This window comes from Solanum verrucosum, unplaced genomic scaffold (assembly GCF_900185275.1).
Source record: "Solanum verrucosum unplaced genomic scaffold, falcon-dt-bn FXZP01000154.1, whole genome shotgun sequence".
NCBI lineage: Eukaryota > Viridiplantae > Streptophyta > Magnoliopsida > Solanales > Solanaceae > Solanum > Solanum verrucosum.
Genome location: NW_026020217.1, coordinates 696837 through 718478, shown reverse-complemented (window position 1 = coordinate 718478; position 21642 = coordinate 696837). Strand labels below are relative to the sequence as shown.

At 29.8% G+C, this 21642-nt stretch overlaps 1 protein-coding gene across 1 annotated transcript; it reads right to left on the bottom strand.

Annotated features, from left to right (window-relative positions):
• Positions 1–6551: 6551 nt before the first annotated feature.
• LOC125830795 (uncharacterized) lies at positions 6552–13180 on the bottom strand. Its single transcript, XM_049509968.1, has 5 exons — positions 12701–13180; positions 11696–12046; positions 8690–9301; positions 7353–7644; positions 6552–6823 (listed from the first exon to the last, which is right to left on the bottom strand). The coding sequence occupies exons 1-5, from the start codon at positions 12938–12940 to the stop codon at positions 6804–6806; spliced, it is 1515 nt and encodes a 504-aa protein (XP_049365925.1). The 5' UTR covers positions 12941–13180; the 3' UTR covers positions 6552–6803.
• Between the last annotated feature and the right edge of the window lie 8462 nt (positions 13181–21642).

Below are 21642 nucleotides of genomic sequence, written 5' to 3'. Positions count from 1 at the left end.
ATGAATAGTCAAACTTAAATCTAATTATAATAATATTTGTTTGTTTGATCAAGCTTTATGGAAAGTTTTATGGAAAGTGAAATATGCTTCTTTTTTTATTTTCAAAGAAGTATCTATTTCAGAGAGTTAAGATGTTTGACCAAGCTTTTAGAAGGAATAAAATAGTAAGTGTTTTGATTTAAGTAATTCTAGAAGCTAAAAGATATAGTTTTTTTTAGTTTTTTTTTTTTGCGAAAGCACTTTAGAACTTTGGTCAACCACAAATTTTACTATATATGTTATTGTTTAGGGTTGTTCAAAATCGAACCGAAATCGATAATCTAAATCAAAAAAAAGTTATTGGTTTACCGGTAATGAGTTATTAGTTTAACAGTTTTTTTTTTTTTTTATTATCTGGTTATCAGGTTTGAACGATTTGAGGTTCTTTCTTAACGGGTTAACCTATAACTCGATAGTGAATTAGAGTAATAAATTATATTTATATCATCCGGTATATAAAGTCCCTGACTTAAGATTTAGTTTTAGATTTTTATTTCTGACAGTCAAACTTTCGGTTATTCTACAATGTGTTAGTGTTGCTTTTGAGCATAACACAATCTATCACTAAGTGATTTACAATCATTTATTTTTCGTATCAAATCTTAAAGGTTAAACCGATAACAATCAATAACCGATAAGTAATATCTTAATGGTTCTTAACGGTTTAGCATATCTACAAATCGATAACCGATAAATGAACTGAACCGATCGATACACAAGTTCTCATTTTATAAAAATTTAAAATTATGAAATTAAAGATCATGGCTAATGCTTGAGCTCCTCAAAGGGGTGGGAAATGGTGGAATATATGAAAAGAAGAAGCCATGGAATTAATAAGAATAATTAAATTAAAAAATAGACCTTTGAATTCATTGAAAGAACGAATTAAATTTTTAATTAGTGGCTAATAATTAATTAATATTGTTGTCTGAATCATGGTGTATAAGGGCAAATTTTTTGGTGTAATTATCCACGCCTTTGATAATGATGTGAGGGAAGTCATTAGAAATAATTTTTTTTAAAAAGGAGAAGGAATGTTTTAGGTATTAATACTTATACTAATTTTAATTAAGTTAGAATATTGATATGGACATATGATCACTTTAGCTTCTTCTTTTTTATATATTATATGAGATGGTTGTTACGTATTATTTCATAATATAATATATGGTGTTTAGGGGTGTACAAAATCGAACCGAAAACCGAACCAAACCACAAATCGAGTCAACCCGAAAAAAAAACCCAACTAGTGGTTTGGTTTGACTTGGTTTGGTTTTGGAAAAAAAGAATCCGACTATATTTGGGTTGGTTTGGTTTTAACTAAAAAAAACCAACTCGAGACCAAACCAACCCGACATTATATATATAATTTTAAAATTTTATTTTATGCATAAAAATATTTACTTTGATATAATTTTTAAATATTTCTTATACTTTTTCATAGTTTTTATCTTTTAATATATTATTTCAAGTTTGAAACTTAGAACTATGAATGGGCCAATAAAGATTATAGTCCACAAATGTTGGTAATTATAATAAAGCTTAAATCAAAATCAAATTAATACTAATGCAAAAAGAAAATCAATTCAACACTAAGAATGACAATAATATTGAATATTTGTTCTTTAGTTTTACATTGGTTTAGACAATTAAAACACATAATCTAATTTTAATTTCCTTTAATATTTAGTCATGTAACTAATACTTATTAAACTTAATTTTAGCAGATTTAGTACTTTAAATTATGATCATTTTCATTATGACTTGTTAATTTGCAATATTTATTTTACGCGACCTCATTATTATTATTTTTGTTGGATATTTTAGTGTCATTAATCATATCATATTGAGTTATATTTTTAAGAAACATCTTAGATAGTTGTATTTTGGTAGGACTAAAGAAATATTTGAAGTACAAGTAAATTATATGTTTGTATGAATACTTTACCGAAAAACCTGAAAAAATCCGCGGTTGAAAAACCCGGTTTTATTGGTTTGGTTTATAAATTTAAAAACCCGACACAAATGATTTGGTTTGATAGTTGAAAAACCCGAACCAACCCGGCCATGTACACCCCTATGGTGTTGTATTTCTAATGAATATAATCTTTTGATAGATTGTAACATTTTTGGCCGTTATATAATTTCATGCATTAAAGTAACAATAGGTAACAACCATCCAAACAAGATATTAATAACCATTTTGTATTAAAATTATCCGATTAATCTAGATTCACATGGTGTATAATTATTTGTTAAAAAAGGATGATTCTTTATCAATAATTTATTTATTCTTAGAGATCAAACTCGATTGTTATGATTAACGTGAAGTAGGCACGTGAAGGGTAATTACCTAATAAAAAAATTGGTCTAACTAATTTCCAAAAGCAAACCCTAATTTCTTTTGTTTAATAACAGTCTTATAAGGTTATGCATTTTGAGATCAGCTTATCAGATTAAGGGACACCCCCTTAATATGGTTTATATCTTGAATTTTGTATAGTTAAGGGAAGTTGAGGCTTAGTGTCCATATATATATATATATATATATATATATTCAGTAACATATCGAGTAAGGGTTCAAGTCAAACTCCTCAATCATCATAAAAATAAATGTTTGGATGATAAAGATTCAAATAAAACTCACCTATCATGATAAAAAAAATGAAAATTTGGATGGTAAAGGTTCAAATAAAACTCCCCAATCATGATAGAAAATGAAAATTTGGATGGTAAAGGTTCAAGTCAAATTCCTCAATCATTGTGAAAAATGAAAGTTTGAATGAATGAATTAACCAAAAAAGAAGGGGGAGTAATCTCATGCGTTTCACCATGTTTTAGCTTTATTCTTCATATTGTCAAAACGTTTCTATATGTATGACTTATGAATCGAAGCAGAACTATTTTAAATTAAAGATGATCAGTTAAATATCTTTAACCCAAAAATAATTGAATATTACTTTCTATATGTATTTATTAACTTTTTAACATACTTTTAAATATGATTTTGAGAGACTCGCCCATTGGCAAAGGTTGATTAAAGTGGCTCTAAACTAAAGATCACAAGTTTAAATCACCACATCTCACATTTTGCTGCATTGGCTTACATTTTATATATTTTTATTTTTTTTGAACAGTTGACCTTTTTTAATTAAAAAATTTGGAAGTAATAAACAAATACCTAAAAATCCTCTCATCTCAAAACCTCTTTGAATTAAAAATCTTTTGCTCATTTTTTATTGAAATTTGTTTGCCTATCAAGAGTTGGGTTATCACAATTAAACAATTGTTGAGTAATTCATTAAATTTGGAAACTAATAAAAATCCCACTAATTTAGGAGTTAATTACTTAGATACACTCTAGTTTATAATATTACAAATTTTATTAGATTTTGGTACATCCAGATACATGTAGCTCGGGATACTTGAGGTCAAAATTAAATGTAATTTGTTCTAGATATATTGTATCCAAGTGGATTTGCATGTATCCAGTATACATAACAAATCTTGTTCGTCTCCCATCTCGCTCGCATCTCCTATATATCTGGTATCCTAAATACACACGAATCACACTAGATACATACATATACATGTATCTAGTGTGATTCGCATGTATCTGCCCTCTAGGATACATGACTATCTTTCTCGCCTCTCTCCCTATTTTAGTGTATCTAGTATCAGAAATACATGTATCTAGGTGTATCTTCTTCAATATATGATAGGAATTTTTTAATTAATAATAAGATATGTAATTATTTTAAAATATAGATATAATTAGTATATATGATATGAATGTATGTCTAATAAGGTAGTTTTCCCTAATCAAATTTTATTATGGCCAATTTACAATGAACAAAAAATCTTGGGCTTCATTGTACCTAATTAATAAAAAATGATTCAAATTAAATTTCCTTCCTATATGAAAATTATAACTTACATAAAGCAAGACTAACTGAATCAATAATTAAACATTTTCTAATAAAACACGATTTCGTACTCAAAGTTAAAAATCAAAATTGATCAAAATAAAAGAATATTTACCATTTTATTACTATCGTGATTGGTTAGAATGTTGAGAAGTGATATATAGTATATGTTTGGAGTCTTGGGACAGATACATGATTCATGAATTTAGAATATGTTTTGTATTTTATCCAACCAAAAAAATCTCAGTTTTTTTTTTCAGAAAAAATAAATAAATACGGATAATGATGAGAGCCAATTATATGTATAAGAACTGAGAGATTTTTCGGTAGGCACTTTACTTTGTGTACAGATAAACCCTTTACTGTGTAATAGTTTGCCAACTGTATATGAATATAAATCGTACTAGACAAGTTCTGTGCTAACAGGCTCGACTCATAAGACGTTAAGGAAAGATCGATCCTGAATCATCTGTATAAACAACCACTCTCCAAACCAATTGAATCGTTCCAAAGGACATTCATAAGAATTAAAGTACAACAATTTTAGACATTCATCAGTTGGAAAGTAAAATATTTTATAGTAGGAACTTGTCTTTGTCAAACATTAAGGATGTGCTTGAAAAGTCAGACTTAAATATGTCCTGACTTGTCAGGAGCATGTAATTTATTTTAAATACATTGTATCCAAGTGGATTTATATGTATTTGATTATCTCGCTCGTCTCTTTTCTCGTATCTGGTATCCCAAATTCATATATCCAGTATATCATATATACGTATCTAGCGTGATTCATATGTATATGGGAGATATAGACTATCTCGTTCATCTAGCTTCTATCTCGCTCGTTTCTCCGTATTTTAGTATATCTACTAGTAATAATTATTAATTAGTGATACAATATGTAATTATTTTAAATTATAGAAAAAATTAGTAAATATGGCATGAATGTTTGTCTAATTAGATAGTTTTTTCTAATTTGTTAAGTGGTGTTTAAAGTCCAATCTGAACAAGTAAAAATAAACACACGGAGTATCAATTAGTGTTGCCTAGTTATTGTATTTTTTCCTATTTCAATCATTAAATACAATCAATATTAGGGATTGTGTTAGGATAATTAAGGTCAAGCTATAATAAAAGTAAGTTACGAATTTGGTAAAATTCAATAATTTTGGCTTTAATTTTATATGTATAGTCACAAACTCACCTAATATACATAAATAATTTATTTGTTATTCAATAAATAAAATAGTGTGATTTAGACTCCATAAATTTAATATTCTAAATCCGTCTCTCGTTGGGTTCCAATTTCCATCACTTTAGGAATGGGTCCTGTACCTGCAAAGATTAATGGTGAAAATAATGTATCACTCGAATTGTCAATTCCACCACTTATATCTGGGCCTGCAGCATTAAACTTGGAAAGATTAAAATTTTGGGAACGTTATAGAAATTCCACTAGTTTCGTAACTAATTTACTTAAATACATTTCAATTTAAAATATTACGAATCTTATCAAACTTTGGTACGTCTAAAGACGTCCAGAGATACGTATCTCGAGATACATGAAGTCAAAATTAGATGTAATTTGTTCTAGAAACACTGTATTCAAGTGGATTCGCATGTATCTGAGATACATAACAAATCTCTCTCACCTTCTTCCCATCTCACTCGCCACTCACCTATGTATCTGGTATTCCATATACATGTGAATCACACCAGATACATACAGATACATGTATTTAATGTGATTCACATGTATTTGGAATACCTGACTATCTCGCTTGCCTCCCTCTCCCCAACTCACTCGCCTCTCTCTCTATTGTAGTGTATCTGATAGCAAAAATATATGTATATATGTGTATGTTTCTCGATATATGGTATGAAACTTTTAATTAGTGGTAAAATACATAATTATTTAAAAGTAAAGATAAAATTAGTGTATATCGTATAAATATATATCTAATAAAGTAGTTTTATATACTATTTATACCTAATTTATGTTTGTGAGACTTTTCATTAAATATAAAAAAGATTACTGTGGTAGTTCAACTATATATCTGTTTTTCAATTTCCCCAATTGACACGTAGAACTTGTATATACAAGTTTAATTGTCTTTCGATTTGCGCTCAAAATTAAATGTCATAAATATCAATTATGGTCAAATTAAAAGACACGTTTATATATAATATCTTAGGCAATGTTATACAAGTTTAATTATCTTTCAATTTGCGCTCAAACTTAAAGGTTATAAATATCAATTATGATTAAATTAAAGAACACGTCTATATATAATGTCCTAGGCAATGTTAAGTAAGATGCCTTTTTTTTAATCCTTTAAAATAAAAATAAGATAAAGTACAACCTCCACACTTACATCCTTTTAATAGAAAGATTAAAAAAGTGGTGCACCTCATTCTCAATGGTGATGTATCAATCTCTTTTGAACAAACTGAAAATCTTACGTTACACCAATATTGAAATATGTAGACGTTACTGCAAACGTTAGACCCTATCGAAAACTTCTTGCTACAAAAAAAAAAAAAACAATTGAAGAAATCTCCTCCTGAGTAATATGAACTAAAAAATCCACCAGATTTCAATTTTTTCAATTATTCTGTGGAAGTGTATATGATGATATTAACATCAAGAGCAGATATTCTAGTAACTATTATATCTCTCTCAATACTCAAAACCTTATGCACAAATGCTTAATAAACAATGGAGATATACATTTACACGACGTTCATCTTTTACTGATACAAAAATCCAGCTACATCCATCTACTGCAACAATCCACGTTAAGTGCTCCACGAGTTGGGCTACAATGGCATTCTTGGTTATGCAATATCTCTAGCCTCTGAAACACGCCATAACACAAAGTTTAACACGTTAGCAAGAAAGACGACTTCAAGTATAGTAAGATTAGCTTCATTGTGTATGGGATTCAACACTACTACAATTATAGAAAGAATGAGGAGATCAGGTGGCTACAGAACACAAGAAGTACTCTCAAACTAAGAATCATGTCATCAATTGATACCCTCGAACGAGCATTCAAGCCATCAGTTGTCAGCCAAATTGATGTAACATGTTAAACTTAAGACTAGCTTTGAGTAAGCTCCTTAATTGTTCTATGTGACGTTGGTTAGAAGGCAATCAGGGGCTAGCATTGATGACGTTTTATTCAAGAACGAGAAATTAGTGACTTGGTTAATTCCAAATGGAAGCTGAAGAGTCAATAGCATCAATAGTGATTATTTTGATTGCTATAAACGTTTATAAGCTCGTTATGAACTAAAATTCTCAAACAGAACGATGGACCTAAAAATTCAAACTTCCACGAAATGAAACCAAGTTCAAGACAAGTAGAATAGTAAAAGTCTCACCTTTAGATGAAGATGGCAAAATAATAACGTTCATATTTGCGTTGTTTGGAGGAAGCTGCAAACGGAGAGGATAAAGCTTCCCATTCAAAGCACTCCGAGTACACACAGTAATATCCTCAAGCCCAGTTTCCTCCTCCAATCTCTTCTTTAGATCATCAACACTATTTCCCTTGAAAGTTATGCAACGTCCCTCTGTACCTTCATCAATTTCTCCAAATTCATCCGTAATGTGATAATATATAAGCCTTCCATCTACCAACTTAGGCGGCGAACTAATCAATGAATCACTTGACTGCCAAAAGAAAAAAAAAACAGACAATTGAGTACCATAACATAATAATCATTGAATTCACATTCCAAATTAACAAGTTCAACCGACACTTATATCTATCGATTATAGCAAGTGATAATATAAGCTGGCTCGAACACCAACATGAACACTCCTAATAATCATAAGCCAAAAGGGTAAAAACACTCGAATACTATACGAGACCAAGTCATATAACAAGTCAACTCGTATTTGTCCACATCCATAACAAGGCTCCAAACCAAAGTGCAACCGAGCCTAATTTTAAATCACAGACAGAACTAGAGGGATAAATTTAAATCTTTTTTCGAAATAATTTGGCATATGAACTCCATCCGGTCCACGCCGGTGCTCTCTTAGGGTAAACCAAAGAAAAGTATGCAGGGACTAATAATCCCAGGATTATAAACTATCCAACATCCAATGTGTGATAGCTAATAGCAACATCTTCGTAAAATATTACCCCCTCCATAACAATTTATACGACACACTATCCTTTTTAATCAATTCTAAAAAATGACAGAGTTCTTTATTTAGTAAGAACTTAACTTTAAAATGTTCATTTCATTCATCCTTAATAAGATGATCCATAGCCACACAAACACTTATTTCACATCATAAATTTCAAAAGTCTTTCTTTCTTTCTTAAACTCTATGTCGAGTCAAACTACATCCAGTAAATTGGGACAGAGGGAGGGAGTAGCTACTCCTCATAACCAAACAGCGGATCAACGTAATCCCAAATTTTATCCCGGATTATGGATCAAAACAACCCCTTAAAGTCAACATCAACAACAAACCAATTTGCTAATGGAAAAATGTTTTTTTCTTCTTAATTGGGACATAGATAGCCGGAACGGAGAGGGGATTACAATGTACTTAATCTAACCTTCACCAACAAGGTGAAAGTTCAAATACCAACTAACTAAGCTACTACGATTCCCAACGAAAAAATGGCTCCAAAATTAATATACCCCATAAGGTCAAAATTCAAACTTCATACAAAAAAATGCAAAAATTGAAGTAATACCTCTTGTCTGGAAAATCTGTAAGATTTTGATGAACCAGTAGTAGTAGCAGAACTCGATTCAGAAGCAAACGAATCAGAATTACCACCCACCACCGTCGTCTCCGCCATCGCCGCCGCCGTCTCCGCCGTCGAATGCGCCAAAACTTCAACAACATGAACATCCCAAAGAACCCAATCTTGAGTTTTCGAACGAAGAGGAATATCATGAGTAACGGAATTTCTCCATGGAGGAAGACCCCCATTTCCCCTCAAAAACTGCCCATATCTCGTCCTTAGCTTAACTTGATGTCCTTCTCCAATGGGTTCCCATTCAATCGAAGAATCAAGTCGATTAGGCAAAGTTTGAAGAACTTTTCTCCCAGTCATACCCAGAAGAAATGGCTGATTCGAAGCTGTTAAATATTTCCCATAACAGCTCTTTAATCGAATAACGTTTTCGGTTTTTTCAACAAATTCAACTGTCCATTTCGCGTTTTTTGAAGCTCCGTTACGATCTTGAGTTACTGATTCTTCATCTTCTTCAGCTGTTACGTACTTTTCATGGTGACTCTGTAAACGAACAGCTTTTGCTTTGTGAAATAGCTCCATTGCTGATCTTTTTGGTAAAGAAATCTGTCAAAACAACAAGAAAATTGATGAAATTTGTGAGATTTGCGAAAATTTTGAGGATATAGAACTTGGGGTAGAAAAAAGATTGGATTTTTTTAGTATATTTATAGTAATTGAAGAAATAATGAAACTGGACGACGGCATGTTTGATGGGGCGACACGCTTTTAAGGAAAGCGCGTTAAATGCTTGACACGTGAGAAAAACAAGGTTGGCACGTGTGAAGATATGTGTTTTTTTTTTTTTTACTAATTGAAGTTTTTATATTTTTAAATATGGTCAAAATTGGATCCATTAAGGAAATGGAAAAAATATATATAGACTATTTATATTTGGTTAAATTATTTAAAAAGATAATTATGGCTACTTCTTTTTTAATTGATTGGTGAAGGTGCAAAAATAGTAAATTGGCTTAACAAAAAAAATTCTAATATAAACAAGTTGAACGGTATCGATAGTACTTTCAATATATATAGCAACTTAAAGTTGGGAAGAAAGTATCCTTCCTGGTTCCAAATTGAGAACGAGAAGAAAATTTACGATATTATTAGCGTGAAGTGAGCTCTAATAATTGAAACGATTAAAAGAGCAGGCTTAGAGCCCGTTTGAATTGACTTAAAAAAATAATTTTTAAGTCAAAAATAAAAAATCAAATTGAAATGACTTTTAAGTTAAAAAATAAAAAGTATGGGAGACTTACTTTTGGTTGTTGACTTATTTTTAATTATTTTTTACCTTGTCAAACACTTCTTGACTTATTTTAAGTTATTTTTTATACTGATCAAATACTTTCAGAAATCAAAAACCGACTTAAAAGTAGATTTGACCAACTTTTAAGCCAATTCAAACACCCTCTTACTTTTATTTTTGATAAAAGGAGGTTCTAGGTTACTTCCTTTATATAAATCTTTTTGGATCAACTTTGGCTCCATACCTATTTATCTTGTGAGACTTTATGTCAAAAGTTTTGACTTCCAATACTTGAAATATATTCTTCTAGTTTGAATTGTATGAATTTAAAAATTGACCTATATTACACGTTTGCAATCTAACATAATGTGAAGAAAAAGTAACTTAAGAATTTGTTGTGAAGTTACCTATGTGATATTCCTATTTGTCTGGATTGCTTTTTTCTATGGGGTATGAATATTTGTAATAGCGTTTAATTAATCTGAATTCAATTTTTGCATGATTTATTGTTAGAAGTAACGTTTTCAACATAATTCTTGTTATTTTCAAAGTTCAAATTCAAAATATCTAAGTAAAAACGTAAGAATCTCAACCATCCCGCCTATCTTTCTAGTCATTCTAATAGAATCATTAAAATATAGGTTGTTGGTTTATAGAACAAAAAAAGGATAAAGAGGGTAATCAATTACCACACAAAAGTAGGAGTGTATGTTATGAATATTCTTTATTATAGCCTAAGGCTTCTCAAATATAATATCAGAAATGACGAGGCAATAATCAAAAGGAGGTCAATTTTGTATCCTTCTTCACAAATTTATTTTCAAAAAGACTTAATAAACAAGCTACAGCCAATTTCTAAACAAAATTATAGGACTCAATTACATTCAAGCTAATAGTTAATTTGGGTAAACTTTGAAAATCTGTTTTTTCTTTTAATCAAAAGTATTTTCCGAAAAATTAATTTTATGGAATTGCAGCTTGTATTTGACTAATCAATTAAAAACATATGTCTTTTTCTAATATTAATACATTAATATGCGTTTGACAACCATTTCAAAAATATTTCGAATGAGAAATTATTATTTTTTCAATTTTTAAAAAACAACTTCCATTACTATCGAAAAATTAAGTTTAGCCAAATCAACTTTTTAAAATAAGATATTTTTAATTTTCAAAAGCTTAACCAAATATACTAAAATGGTGATATTTACTTAATTAACTACTTTTTCTCAACTCTTTTAGTTGAGGTAGCAATCATAATTATATCCTTTAATTACTTCTTTATCTCAACTTCCTTCTTTGTTGTTAGTTGTTACGTAGTGAAGACTACTTCCACTTAATTATGGTTTATAGAAATGTAACATAAACTCCTACAAAGAAGTATTCATTTTCCTAATTAGTAATTAGTCATATTCCCATTTAGCTAATAAATCTAAAAATCTAGCACTAAACACAAAAGACATGCTAGTAATTATGTTAATTATTAGAATCACTCGGAGTTATGGTGGATGAATATAATATTTTTATTCTTAATTAAAAGATTTAAATATTAAAGTTTTCTTTAATAAATCTTATGCAATATGAATTTAAATTAACCAGGCAATTCACGTAGTTAGTAATTATAAACGATAATAATGACGTAATAAAACAACAAAGGCAATACACAAAGAAAAAAAATAATCTTAAATTGACAAAACGAAGAAACATACCTTAGCACTCCTAGGTGAGAAAGAAAAACTCGAATGTACGGAAGTTGGAGATCCTAAATCCAAACTTAAAAGTTCATCAGAAACTGATGAAAAACTTGAAACCATAGTTAAATAATCAGTCAACGATTCATTTTCGGGCACATCGATAGGTTCAATATTCCACAAAATCCAATTTAGTGTGCTACCACTATAAGGATTATCATGTGTCACTTTATTTCTCCATGGTGGCATTCCTCCATTTGCACGTAAATATTTTCCTCCAAAACCCCTTAATTTTACTTGAAATCCATCCCTTATTACTTCCCATTCGATTCTCAAGTCTTTCATCTTTTCAGGCAAAGTTTGAAGTACCTGTTAAAAATATAATTAAATATAAAAAAAAAAATGTATATATTTTTTAAAATAAAATAATTATATCACTAAATGATAAGCATAAGCCAAAAATATGAGTCCAATCTTGAAACTATTTATTTGATAGGAAAAAAAACTCATGTTCGATTCAAAAAAAATTTGAGCACCACCGAAATCAGAATTTCAATGAAGTAAGTACTAATCTTAATAGTTAATACTATTCTTTTTTTTTTTTAAAAAAAAACATCATATTTGATCCAAAAAATATTTAAAGAGTAGCAGTGAAATTAGAATTTCAATGACTTAAGCATAAGCAAAAATCTTAAGTCTAATCTCAAGACTATTATTTTGAAAAAAAAAAAAACTCAGAACTTCATATAACAAAATTCAGAAAAAAATAAAAATCCACAACTAGAATAAAAACATGTGAACTAATCCAATTTTTCAATCCCTTTTTTTTTATGTTTTCTTGTATAAAGAAGATTCAACAATTTATATAATAATAATAATAACAATTTAAAAAAAATTATCCAATCAAACCTTCGCCCCAAGCTATCTCTAATTTATCTCTAATTTCAGGGACGTATTGAAAATATAATTAAGTAAATAAAAATATTAAAATTACGACATATAATTACTATAAGTAAAACTTACCTTTTTTCCGGTCATGCCAAGAAGAAACGGCTCGTCGGATGCCGTGAGATACTTGCCGGAGCTACTTTTAAGCCGAATAAAGTGGCTGTTTTCGGCTTCGACAAGCTCAACAAGCCACCGGGCTTTTCTTGATGAGCCGTTTCGGCATTGTCGGATATTTTCTTGATCATCATCGGCTACAAGGTACTTGTCTAGATGACTTTTTAATTTTACAGCTTTGGCTTTGTAGAAAAAATCCATTAATAAAATTTTTGTAACTAGTGATGAATATATGGAATTTAGTAAAAAAAAAATTGAAGAGGAATAATAATAATGGATTTATTAAGGAAAGGGTATAGGAATCAAATATAGAAGAATTAATAAATAATTGTAGTGATTTTTTTTTGGTTTATATAAGGGGAGAAAAGATAGGTTTTGTTTGATGGTTTTTGTAGTCTTTGTTAAAGTGATTAAGGAAGAGGCTAGAGGGACAAGAAAGTCCATTTTATATTCATTTTGTAATGTAATATAATATATAGTCGACTCTATCCGCAGTGTGGTGATGGAACTGTTTTATCCTTAATCAGAAGTTTTGAGTTTGAGCTCTTGATATAAAGAAAATCATGTTGGAGTGTCACCCTCAAATGGACCCTAACGTGCGTGTTCCAAATTTATTCGGGGTTCAATATAAGTTCTGAAAATCCGTGAGAAACCAAAAATAATAATAGAGTTTATTTTATATATAGGACTCCTATTCATTTGCCTTCATTTTATGTTTCTTCTCTATGGCAATTTATGAATAATCAACGTTTAATTATATTTTTAAGTGTGAATATATATCATATTTAGGAATTACAAATCATTTTTTTAAAATCAAATTAATACCCCTTGCTTACTATAATTACTTATAGTTATATATCCCTTTCTGTTCATTTTTATTTGTATGTTATTCTAAAAATTAATTTTTATTTTTATTTGTGACTTTTATAATATGAAGAAAAAAAGTTTTGTTTTCATGTTTTATTCTCAACATTAGTTACTTATTCCTTAAATTACTTTTCAAGACTCAATCGTAAATGTCAATTAATATAAGTATTATGTTAAACTACTTATATCAAACATTATTTTTTAAGGAGAGCGTGAAATCTAAAATTAATAGATAAAAGTGAACAAAAGAAGTATATATTAAGTGGTGCGATTAGTAAAAAGAATTTTTTTTTCACACATAAGTTTATAAAATTTCAAGTGAAAGTTAATTTAGTTATTCAATTAGGTAATGATGATTAGTGTAGAGATTATGGCTAATGGTTGAGCTCCACATAATGATGGAGATGTGAAAAAGAAGAAGACTATTAAGAAAATAGGAGAGTTAAGGTAGACCGTTGAATTAATTAAATAATGAAATTTCGAGGCAAAAAATTGGTAATAAATTTAATAATCGTCCACGCGTTTAAAAGGATGTGAGTGAAGTCTTTGGAGAAAATAAAAGAAGTTTCTATGTGTAATATATTCCTATGCACCATTTCAATTTATTTTGCGTTAAATTAGGATTCAAACCTAATTCACGAGTTCAACATCAATCTTACTCTTATCGAAATGAGGTATTTTTACCTTCTTAATTGATTTTTCAGGGTTTTATATAAAATAAATTCGACTTTGATATTATTATGTCAAATTTAATTTTGAATCTAGCTCATATTTCAAAAGTTAGCTTAAATGAATAAAGATTGTTTGAGTTTTATAAGAAACTTAGAGATTTTATCCCCGATTAGTGTGGAATTCATTCCATTCACTAGTTTATCTTAGTTTAATTCACATATCTTCGGTATTAATTGTAATTTAAAAAGTTAATATTAATAAAGACGGTAACAAATTATAAAAGAAAATTAGACAAATAAATTAAATAAGAAGAAGTACTAACTCGAAGTTAATAAAGTGAGAATATGATATAGCTTCATTATATTTGTACATTTTTTGTTTTTGTTAGTATTTGTATATATTGTATGGTCCATAAGAAGACAAAATGTATACACATTATACGTGGCATAAAAAGGATTCAACAAAAACCGTGACATCCTTTCCATATCCTCTATTCTTTCATTTTCTTGGTCCTATTTGTTGTATACTCAAAAGAAAAAATTATGCATACAACCAAAGAAGACTTCACGTCTAAGATATATATTATTACGATTGAGGGTGGAGAATACTTGCCATCTGAATAAAAAATTAAAATATATCAAAATTAACAGAAAGATGCTACACAATAATAAAAAAAAATAGTGTAATTCTATGCACATCTTATCAATATCTTTTAAAAGTAGAACGAACAATAAGAAAGAGAAAGCACGAGATGCATAAATAACAATAAAAAATAAGATAACGAGGTTAAATAAAAACAAATAGTAATAATAATCTAACAATACGGAAATCAAGAAGAAGAATATTAATACTCTGAGAAGAGAGAAACGAAAAACGTCCGTCTATCTATTATTCTTCTATTCTAATCTTTGACATTCACCATCTTCTATCAAGGGTCATGTCCTTAGTGGGTTGAAGTTGTGCCGTACTCGTCCTAATCACCTCACCTAAATACTTATTAAGATTACATCTACCCCTCTTCAGCGCACAACAACCAACCTCTCACACCTTCTAATCGGCACATCTAATCGGCGCATCTGTATCTCGCCTCTTCACATGTCTGAACTATCTCAGCCTCACTTTCTATATCTTGTCCACAATGGGACCACGTCCACCTTGTCCCTAGTAACTTCATTTCCAATCTTATCTATCCTCGTGTGTCCACACATCCACCTCAACATCCTTATTTCAGTCACTCTCAACGTCTTAATATGAAGGCGAGTTCTTAACAAGTCAACACTCTGCTCCATAAAACATAATCAATCTAAATTTTAATCACCACTCTATAAAACGTACCTTTAATTTTAGACTAATGGCACATTTCTATCACATAAAACACTATATACGAATCTTCATTTTCCTTCCCTAATGTACAGCTTGTACTGCATATCCTAAATCTGCATAAATCAAATGAAGTCGTCATGTTTTGGCTTGGGAAACAATTCCTGGAGAACTTTTACCACTACATCAAAGGAAAAATTTAGCGGCAATAGTTTAATTATCTCTAAATATGATTTTTTAATAGCAATTACATTAGTGATAATTACATTTTAGTATTCTTTGCAAATGTCACTAAAACCTATAGAGACATTAAATATAATGGCAATTAATTAATATCGATAAAAAATTTAGCATTGTTTGTTAATTGCATATGTATTGATGCTAAAATCTATTTTTATTGTAGTGTATACGAATTTCTACGTAAAAGGTTGTCATGTTAAGAAGAATTCTATCATAATTTTGATAAATAATTGATAATAATTTAAGAAAAAAATAAAACTCCTGATAATTAGATAAGAAATAATCATTTTTTTTCTCAATTTAATTTGATTTATCAATTTGATGCCATTTCTCGATTATTGTAACACCCCTAATAGAGACCATCATCATATTTCTAGGCAAAAAAAAAAAAAAAGATTTAAAAATTGTGCACGTATGGAACTTTGCCTATTTGGAAAATTTTAATGGAAAGGACAAATTAAGGCAGCAACAAAAGAGAGTAAATATACATTTTAAGTGGATAAAGGTAGGTATGGTAGGTGAATGTACCTTTCATCACTTGTGTGATTGCACTTGACACTCAAAATCTAGCTTTTTTTTTCAAATCTTTTAAAAAGGTTAATAATTTATTTGTAATTCATATTTACATTACGTCAATAAATATATTATATATAATGCTTCAATCTACTAGTGATATTGTTTGCTTTGAACCTAGGTCTGCACGACTTTAAAATACATTACTAGGATGTAAGATATATACTTACTTTTATATTCAACATCTCTTCCGTGCTTTTTTTATATAGGACTTCTTGTTCTAAGCTGGAGTGTTACATCATATTTGTATGTTATTAAACTATTATTGCTTAACCATGATGTTAACATATAATCTTACCTTATTAACTTGATCATGATAAGTTAATATGATTTTATGGAATAAATATTGAGTGTAAATAAATATTTAAAAGGTAAAAACTTATTCGTGCTAAATATATACACCATATTAATAAATGCATGATATATATTAGTTATTAGACTAATATTGCTTAGTCATGATTAATTGATATACAATATTATCCTATTAAATTAGTTAATCAAGATAAGTGATACGATTTTGATGTAATATACAACAATATTTGAACGTTTGGTAATTACTGGAATTGGTATTAAATATACTTTGAATGTTGACAGTATGATTATTTAATCTTGCACATTTAGTTGTAATTTTTACAACAATTCAATTGCATAAGATTATAAATTCAAAAAAAAATATAAAATAGTTTTTGAGCTAGACATGTTGGATTATGACTTATAGAATTATAGAACATATCTTGATTCAAGTGAACTTTTAATATGATCACTTTATTGATTTTTCTTTTTAACACATTCAAACTTGATTTAGTTCTCTCATATTTAAGAATCCTTCTTTAAAAGTAAAGGTAGGGATGGGGAGTTATAGATATAAGTGTTTTGCTTAAGTTTATAAACTGATCAAATTGACGTACCTTTTTAAAGCTTATTTATGTGTTTAGTAAACATTCAAAGTATTTATAAATTAAAATTAGTCAAAAGTCATAATTTGATCATTCTTAACTTATGACTTTTCAGCTTATAAACACTTTTAGTTCGATCAAATTATTTACTATATATATCTTAAGAAGGATCATATTTATGTTTGGCACCTTGAAACATTAAAGCCAATTTGGTGTATTGGTTTGGTGATCGTCTTAATCCCTTGTGTGAGCGTGATAACTTGAGTTTGAATCTCATGGTTGCATTTTTCTTGTCATTTCTTCTAAACAGAAAGCATATAAAACAAAAGTAGTTTCTTTTTGTTCTCTTGGTGACTCGAACCAGCAAATTCGTAACTTAAGAGCTAGAGTTGAAGGGAGTTTGGAACCTAAATTAATAAGCCACAAAAACATAAAAGTGACCAAAATAAGTCATTATTTTAGTAAGTAACTAAAATAGGCTTAGTGGAAGAAAAAAAATCCACTTTATCTAATATTCTAAACGTTTTCCGTTAGTCTCATAACGTGTATATTTTAATACATAACGGGAACTATTTCCTACACTTTATAAAATGGAACTATTTCTTACACTTTATAAAGTGTAAGTTTTTCTTACACTTTGTAAAGTGGAACCTTTTCTTACACTTTATAAAGTGGAAGAAAAAATTATGTTTTACAAAGAGGAATAATTTTCACGTTTTTATCTCTTTATGAAGCTTTTGCGATGTTTGTCATACAATTATATTGACTTGACATATCAATAAAACGGAAAAAATCATTACATTATGTATTTTTATTTTTTTATTCTGAAAAATCCTCCAATCTCTGTTTAAGGACGTTCAAACATAGTTGATAACACCTACAACATAAAATCTTCTATATTTGTTTATTTCAATCTCAAAAAAAAAAAGTCTTCTAAACCAAAAGTTAGAGTTTCGATTTATTAGGATGGTGAAATTATACATGACGAAAATACTGTTTATTATAATTGTCCTCCCAAACACAATGCTAAATATTCAATTAATGTCCGATATCATAAATTTCTTTCATAAATTTATAAAAGAATGGGTATAAACAATATTGCTTATAATTTGATCCTCATTTTTATCACAAGGACAAGTAAATTTTGGAGAGTGGATTATCTATAATGACGAATCGTTGACCGACTTTTTGAGGGTTCCAATGACTACATAGATTAAATCAAGTTAACAATACTTGAAATCTATGTTAGGAAGGAGCCGAAGACTAGTCAACAACGTTCTCCTTTATCGGTCGATGTCCATCCCCGATTAGAAAATCGTAATAGCGTTGATGGATTTTCGATAACTCAATCTACTGATTTTCCTAACATGACTCGTTATCAAAATATTCTTACCGGTCGATATGATTTTGATTTGAACGAAACTATCAATGAAAGTGACTGGTAATGCTCAATAATTATATTTCGATTATTATTTGTTGATTTTGTCAATTATTTATAATTTATATGATTTATTATTCTTATTCTTATTATTATTATTATTATTATATATTTTGTTGCGGTTTACCTCAGCGAGATAGGAATATTGCTCCAAGTTATGGACTAGATAATTATTTTGGTTAGTCCTCACACTTTGAAATGACGGAAAATGTTGGGACATCCTCAAATTTTCATGTCTCGCCTACTTTTGATGCAGATGATTATCAGTATGTCCAACACTTGATTTTTTTATTTAAGTAAATTAATTGCATGAGACAAATATTTATACTTTTTTACATATATAGGGAAAATATCACATTGATCCTGCGAATATCGATGATCGTGACCTTCCAAATTACGGCTCACCTTCAGCTAGTGATAGTGATGATTTGCCTAATGCCGAGGAATCAAGAGATAATGTTCCATTTGAGGCATCATCTAGTGATGATGATTTTTTAATGCCCAATCGGTCGCCAAGACCAATGTCCATGAGTCCGTTTTGTAATCATGAAATTTCTTATCTTGATCATCTCTCAGATGGTCCAGATATCTTTGGCGATACACATGATGAATATACATCACAACGTACGTGGCGTGAATCAGAAGATTTCATGAATGGTGCTATTTATATTGAAAAAGGCATGTTATTCAATTCAAAGAAGTAGTTGCAAAGAGCAGTTAAGCTTCTACATTTAAAGATAGCGAGGGAGTACTTTGTTATTAAATCGACAAAGAAATCATGGCGACTTGTCTGCAGGCGTGTAGAACAAGGATGTCGATTTAGGCTAACTTCTTTTAATGATAAACATACTAACATGTGGAAAGTTGGAATATACATTAAAGAAAATACATGTGATATTGGTACGTACCGCGATGGAAATTTCAACTTGGATGTTGAGATGATTGCTAACGTCCTCCGTGTTGATATAGAAAAAACGCCAAGTTACTATTTTATCCTTAGATGATTTTTCTTTAATAAGAAAATATTCATTTTTTATTTGATAATTAATATTATTTTTACTTTTCAGGTTTCCCACCAAAGACTGTCAACAGCCGTTCTTAAAGCATATGGCATTTTGATAAACAGAAGAAAAGCCTATCTTGATCGCAAGCGTGCTTTTGAAAAAGTCTATGGTACTTGGGAGGCTTTTTTTAATTTGCCGAGTTGCCGAGGTTCATGGAAGCTTTGAAGCACTTCAATCCCGGAACAATAGTTAAATGGAAAACAGAGCAGTGTGTCGATGTCATCGAAGAGGTAATCAACTATGTGTTCTGGACTTTTAAACCATGCATTGATGGGTTTGTGTTTTGTCGTCCTGTTATATTGATCGACGGAACACATGTCTATGGAATATATGATATCAAGTTGTTTTGACTGCGATTGCAACGGATGGTAACGACTCAATATTACCTTTGGCATTTGCAATAGTTGCGAATGAAAGCATGGAGACATGGAGTTTATTTTTGGATAATTTGCACTTGCACGTTGTCAAGGGTCGTAGAGGTGTGGCATTGATTTCATATAGGCATTACGGAATACTCTCATCCATGTATGATTCTCCCAATAGGCAGGCCCCATTTGGGTTCCATCGTTTTTGTTTAAGACATTTCAAGGCCAATTTTCAAAAAAAATTCAAAAATGTCACTTTGAACAACCTTTTATGTGCAGCTGCAAATCACTATCAGGAGAAAACGTTTTTGGAAAAAATGGAGATGATCAAGGAGATTAACCCAGAAGCGTATGTGTGGTTAATGAAGAACGATCTTGACAAATGGACATTGCACAGGGATATAGGTGGGAGATGGGGCATGCTGACAACAAACAATTTTGAGTCATTCAATGGTCTTCTTAAGTCAGCCAGGGGTCTACCAATTACTGCAATGGTAAGACTCACTTACAATCAAATTGTGAACCGATTTGTTACAAGATCAAAATTTGTCAATCAGCTAGAACAACAAAAGCAATAATGGATGCCTAAACCATTTAAGATTTTTGAGAATAATAAAAAAAAGTCACAGCGTCACACACTTATCAACTATCACCAACAAATGGAAAACATATTTGAGGTGTAGACACATATGCATCATGGTCGTGGTGGTAATAAGCACATTGTAAATGTATCACAAGGAAAATGTCAATGTGGTAAATGACAATCATACCACATTCCGTGTTCTCATGCAGTATAGGGATTTGACCAAATTGGGTATCAAGCATGAGAGCATATGGCACCAAAATTCAGCGTGCGTAGCTACAAAAAAGCCTACTCTGGACAATTCAATCCACTCGGTGGTGAAAAGTATTGGCATGATAGTCATTTTCTTATGATAGCAAATAAAAAATATTTACGAAAAATGGGCATAAATAAAATCACCCGTATACATAATGAAATGGATGTTCCCGCAAGTACACTCACTCGCAAGTGCTCAACGTGCAAACAAATAGGCCATGATAGGCGCAACTGTCCTTCACGAACTCGAAAAGTCTCATATGGTGGTAGTAGCTAAAGAAGGATGTTTAACTGTGTTAATTTATTCTTGTATCAATTTCTATGCAACTTTTTATTCGTATTTTTTTTATCATCCTCGAGTCATGTTTATATTTTTAATTTTTTTCATTCACTTTTTTAAAAAAAAAAAATACATACACAAAATAATAACTATCAGGTACAACTTGGGGACGACCAAACTGACGCATCACTCTATCAGGTGCGTGCACCTCAACAATCTCTAGGCAAAACATAGGCATGCATGCCATCCATAAAGGCTCATTGACTGTACAACCACGAGGCAGTGTACGTAAAATCTCATTATACGGTGTCCATCGAAACTATTTTTAAAATATAACAATTAGATAAAAT

Coding starts and splice junctions, on each gene's coding strand:
- LOC125830795 (XM_049509968.1), bottom strand. CDS start 12,940: ATGGATTTTTTCTACAAAGCCAAAGCTGTAAAATTAAAAAGTCATCTA. Junction 12,047..12,700: donor TTGGCATGACCGGAAAAAAG/GTAAGTTTTACT, acceptor TATTTTTAACAG/GTACTTCAAACTTTGCCTGA. Junction 9,302..11,695: donor TCTCACCTAGGAGTGCTAAG/GTATGTTTCTTC, acceptor TTGTTTTGACAG/ATTTCTTTACCAAAAAGATC.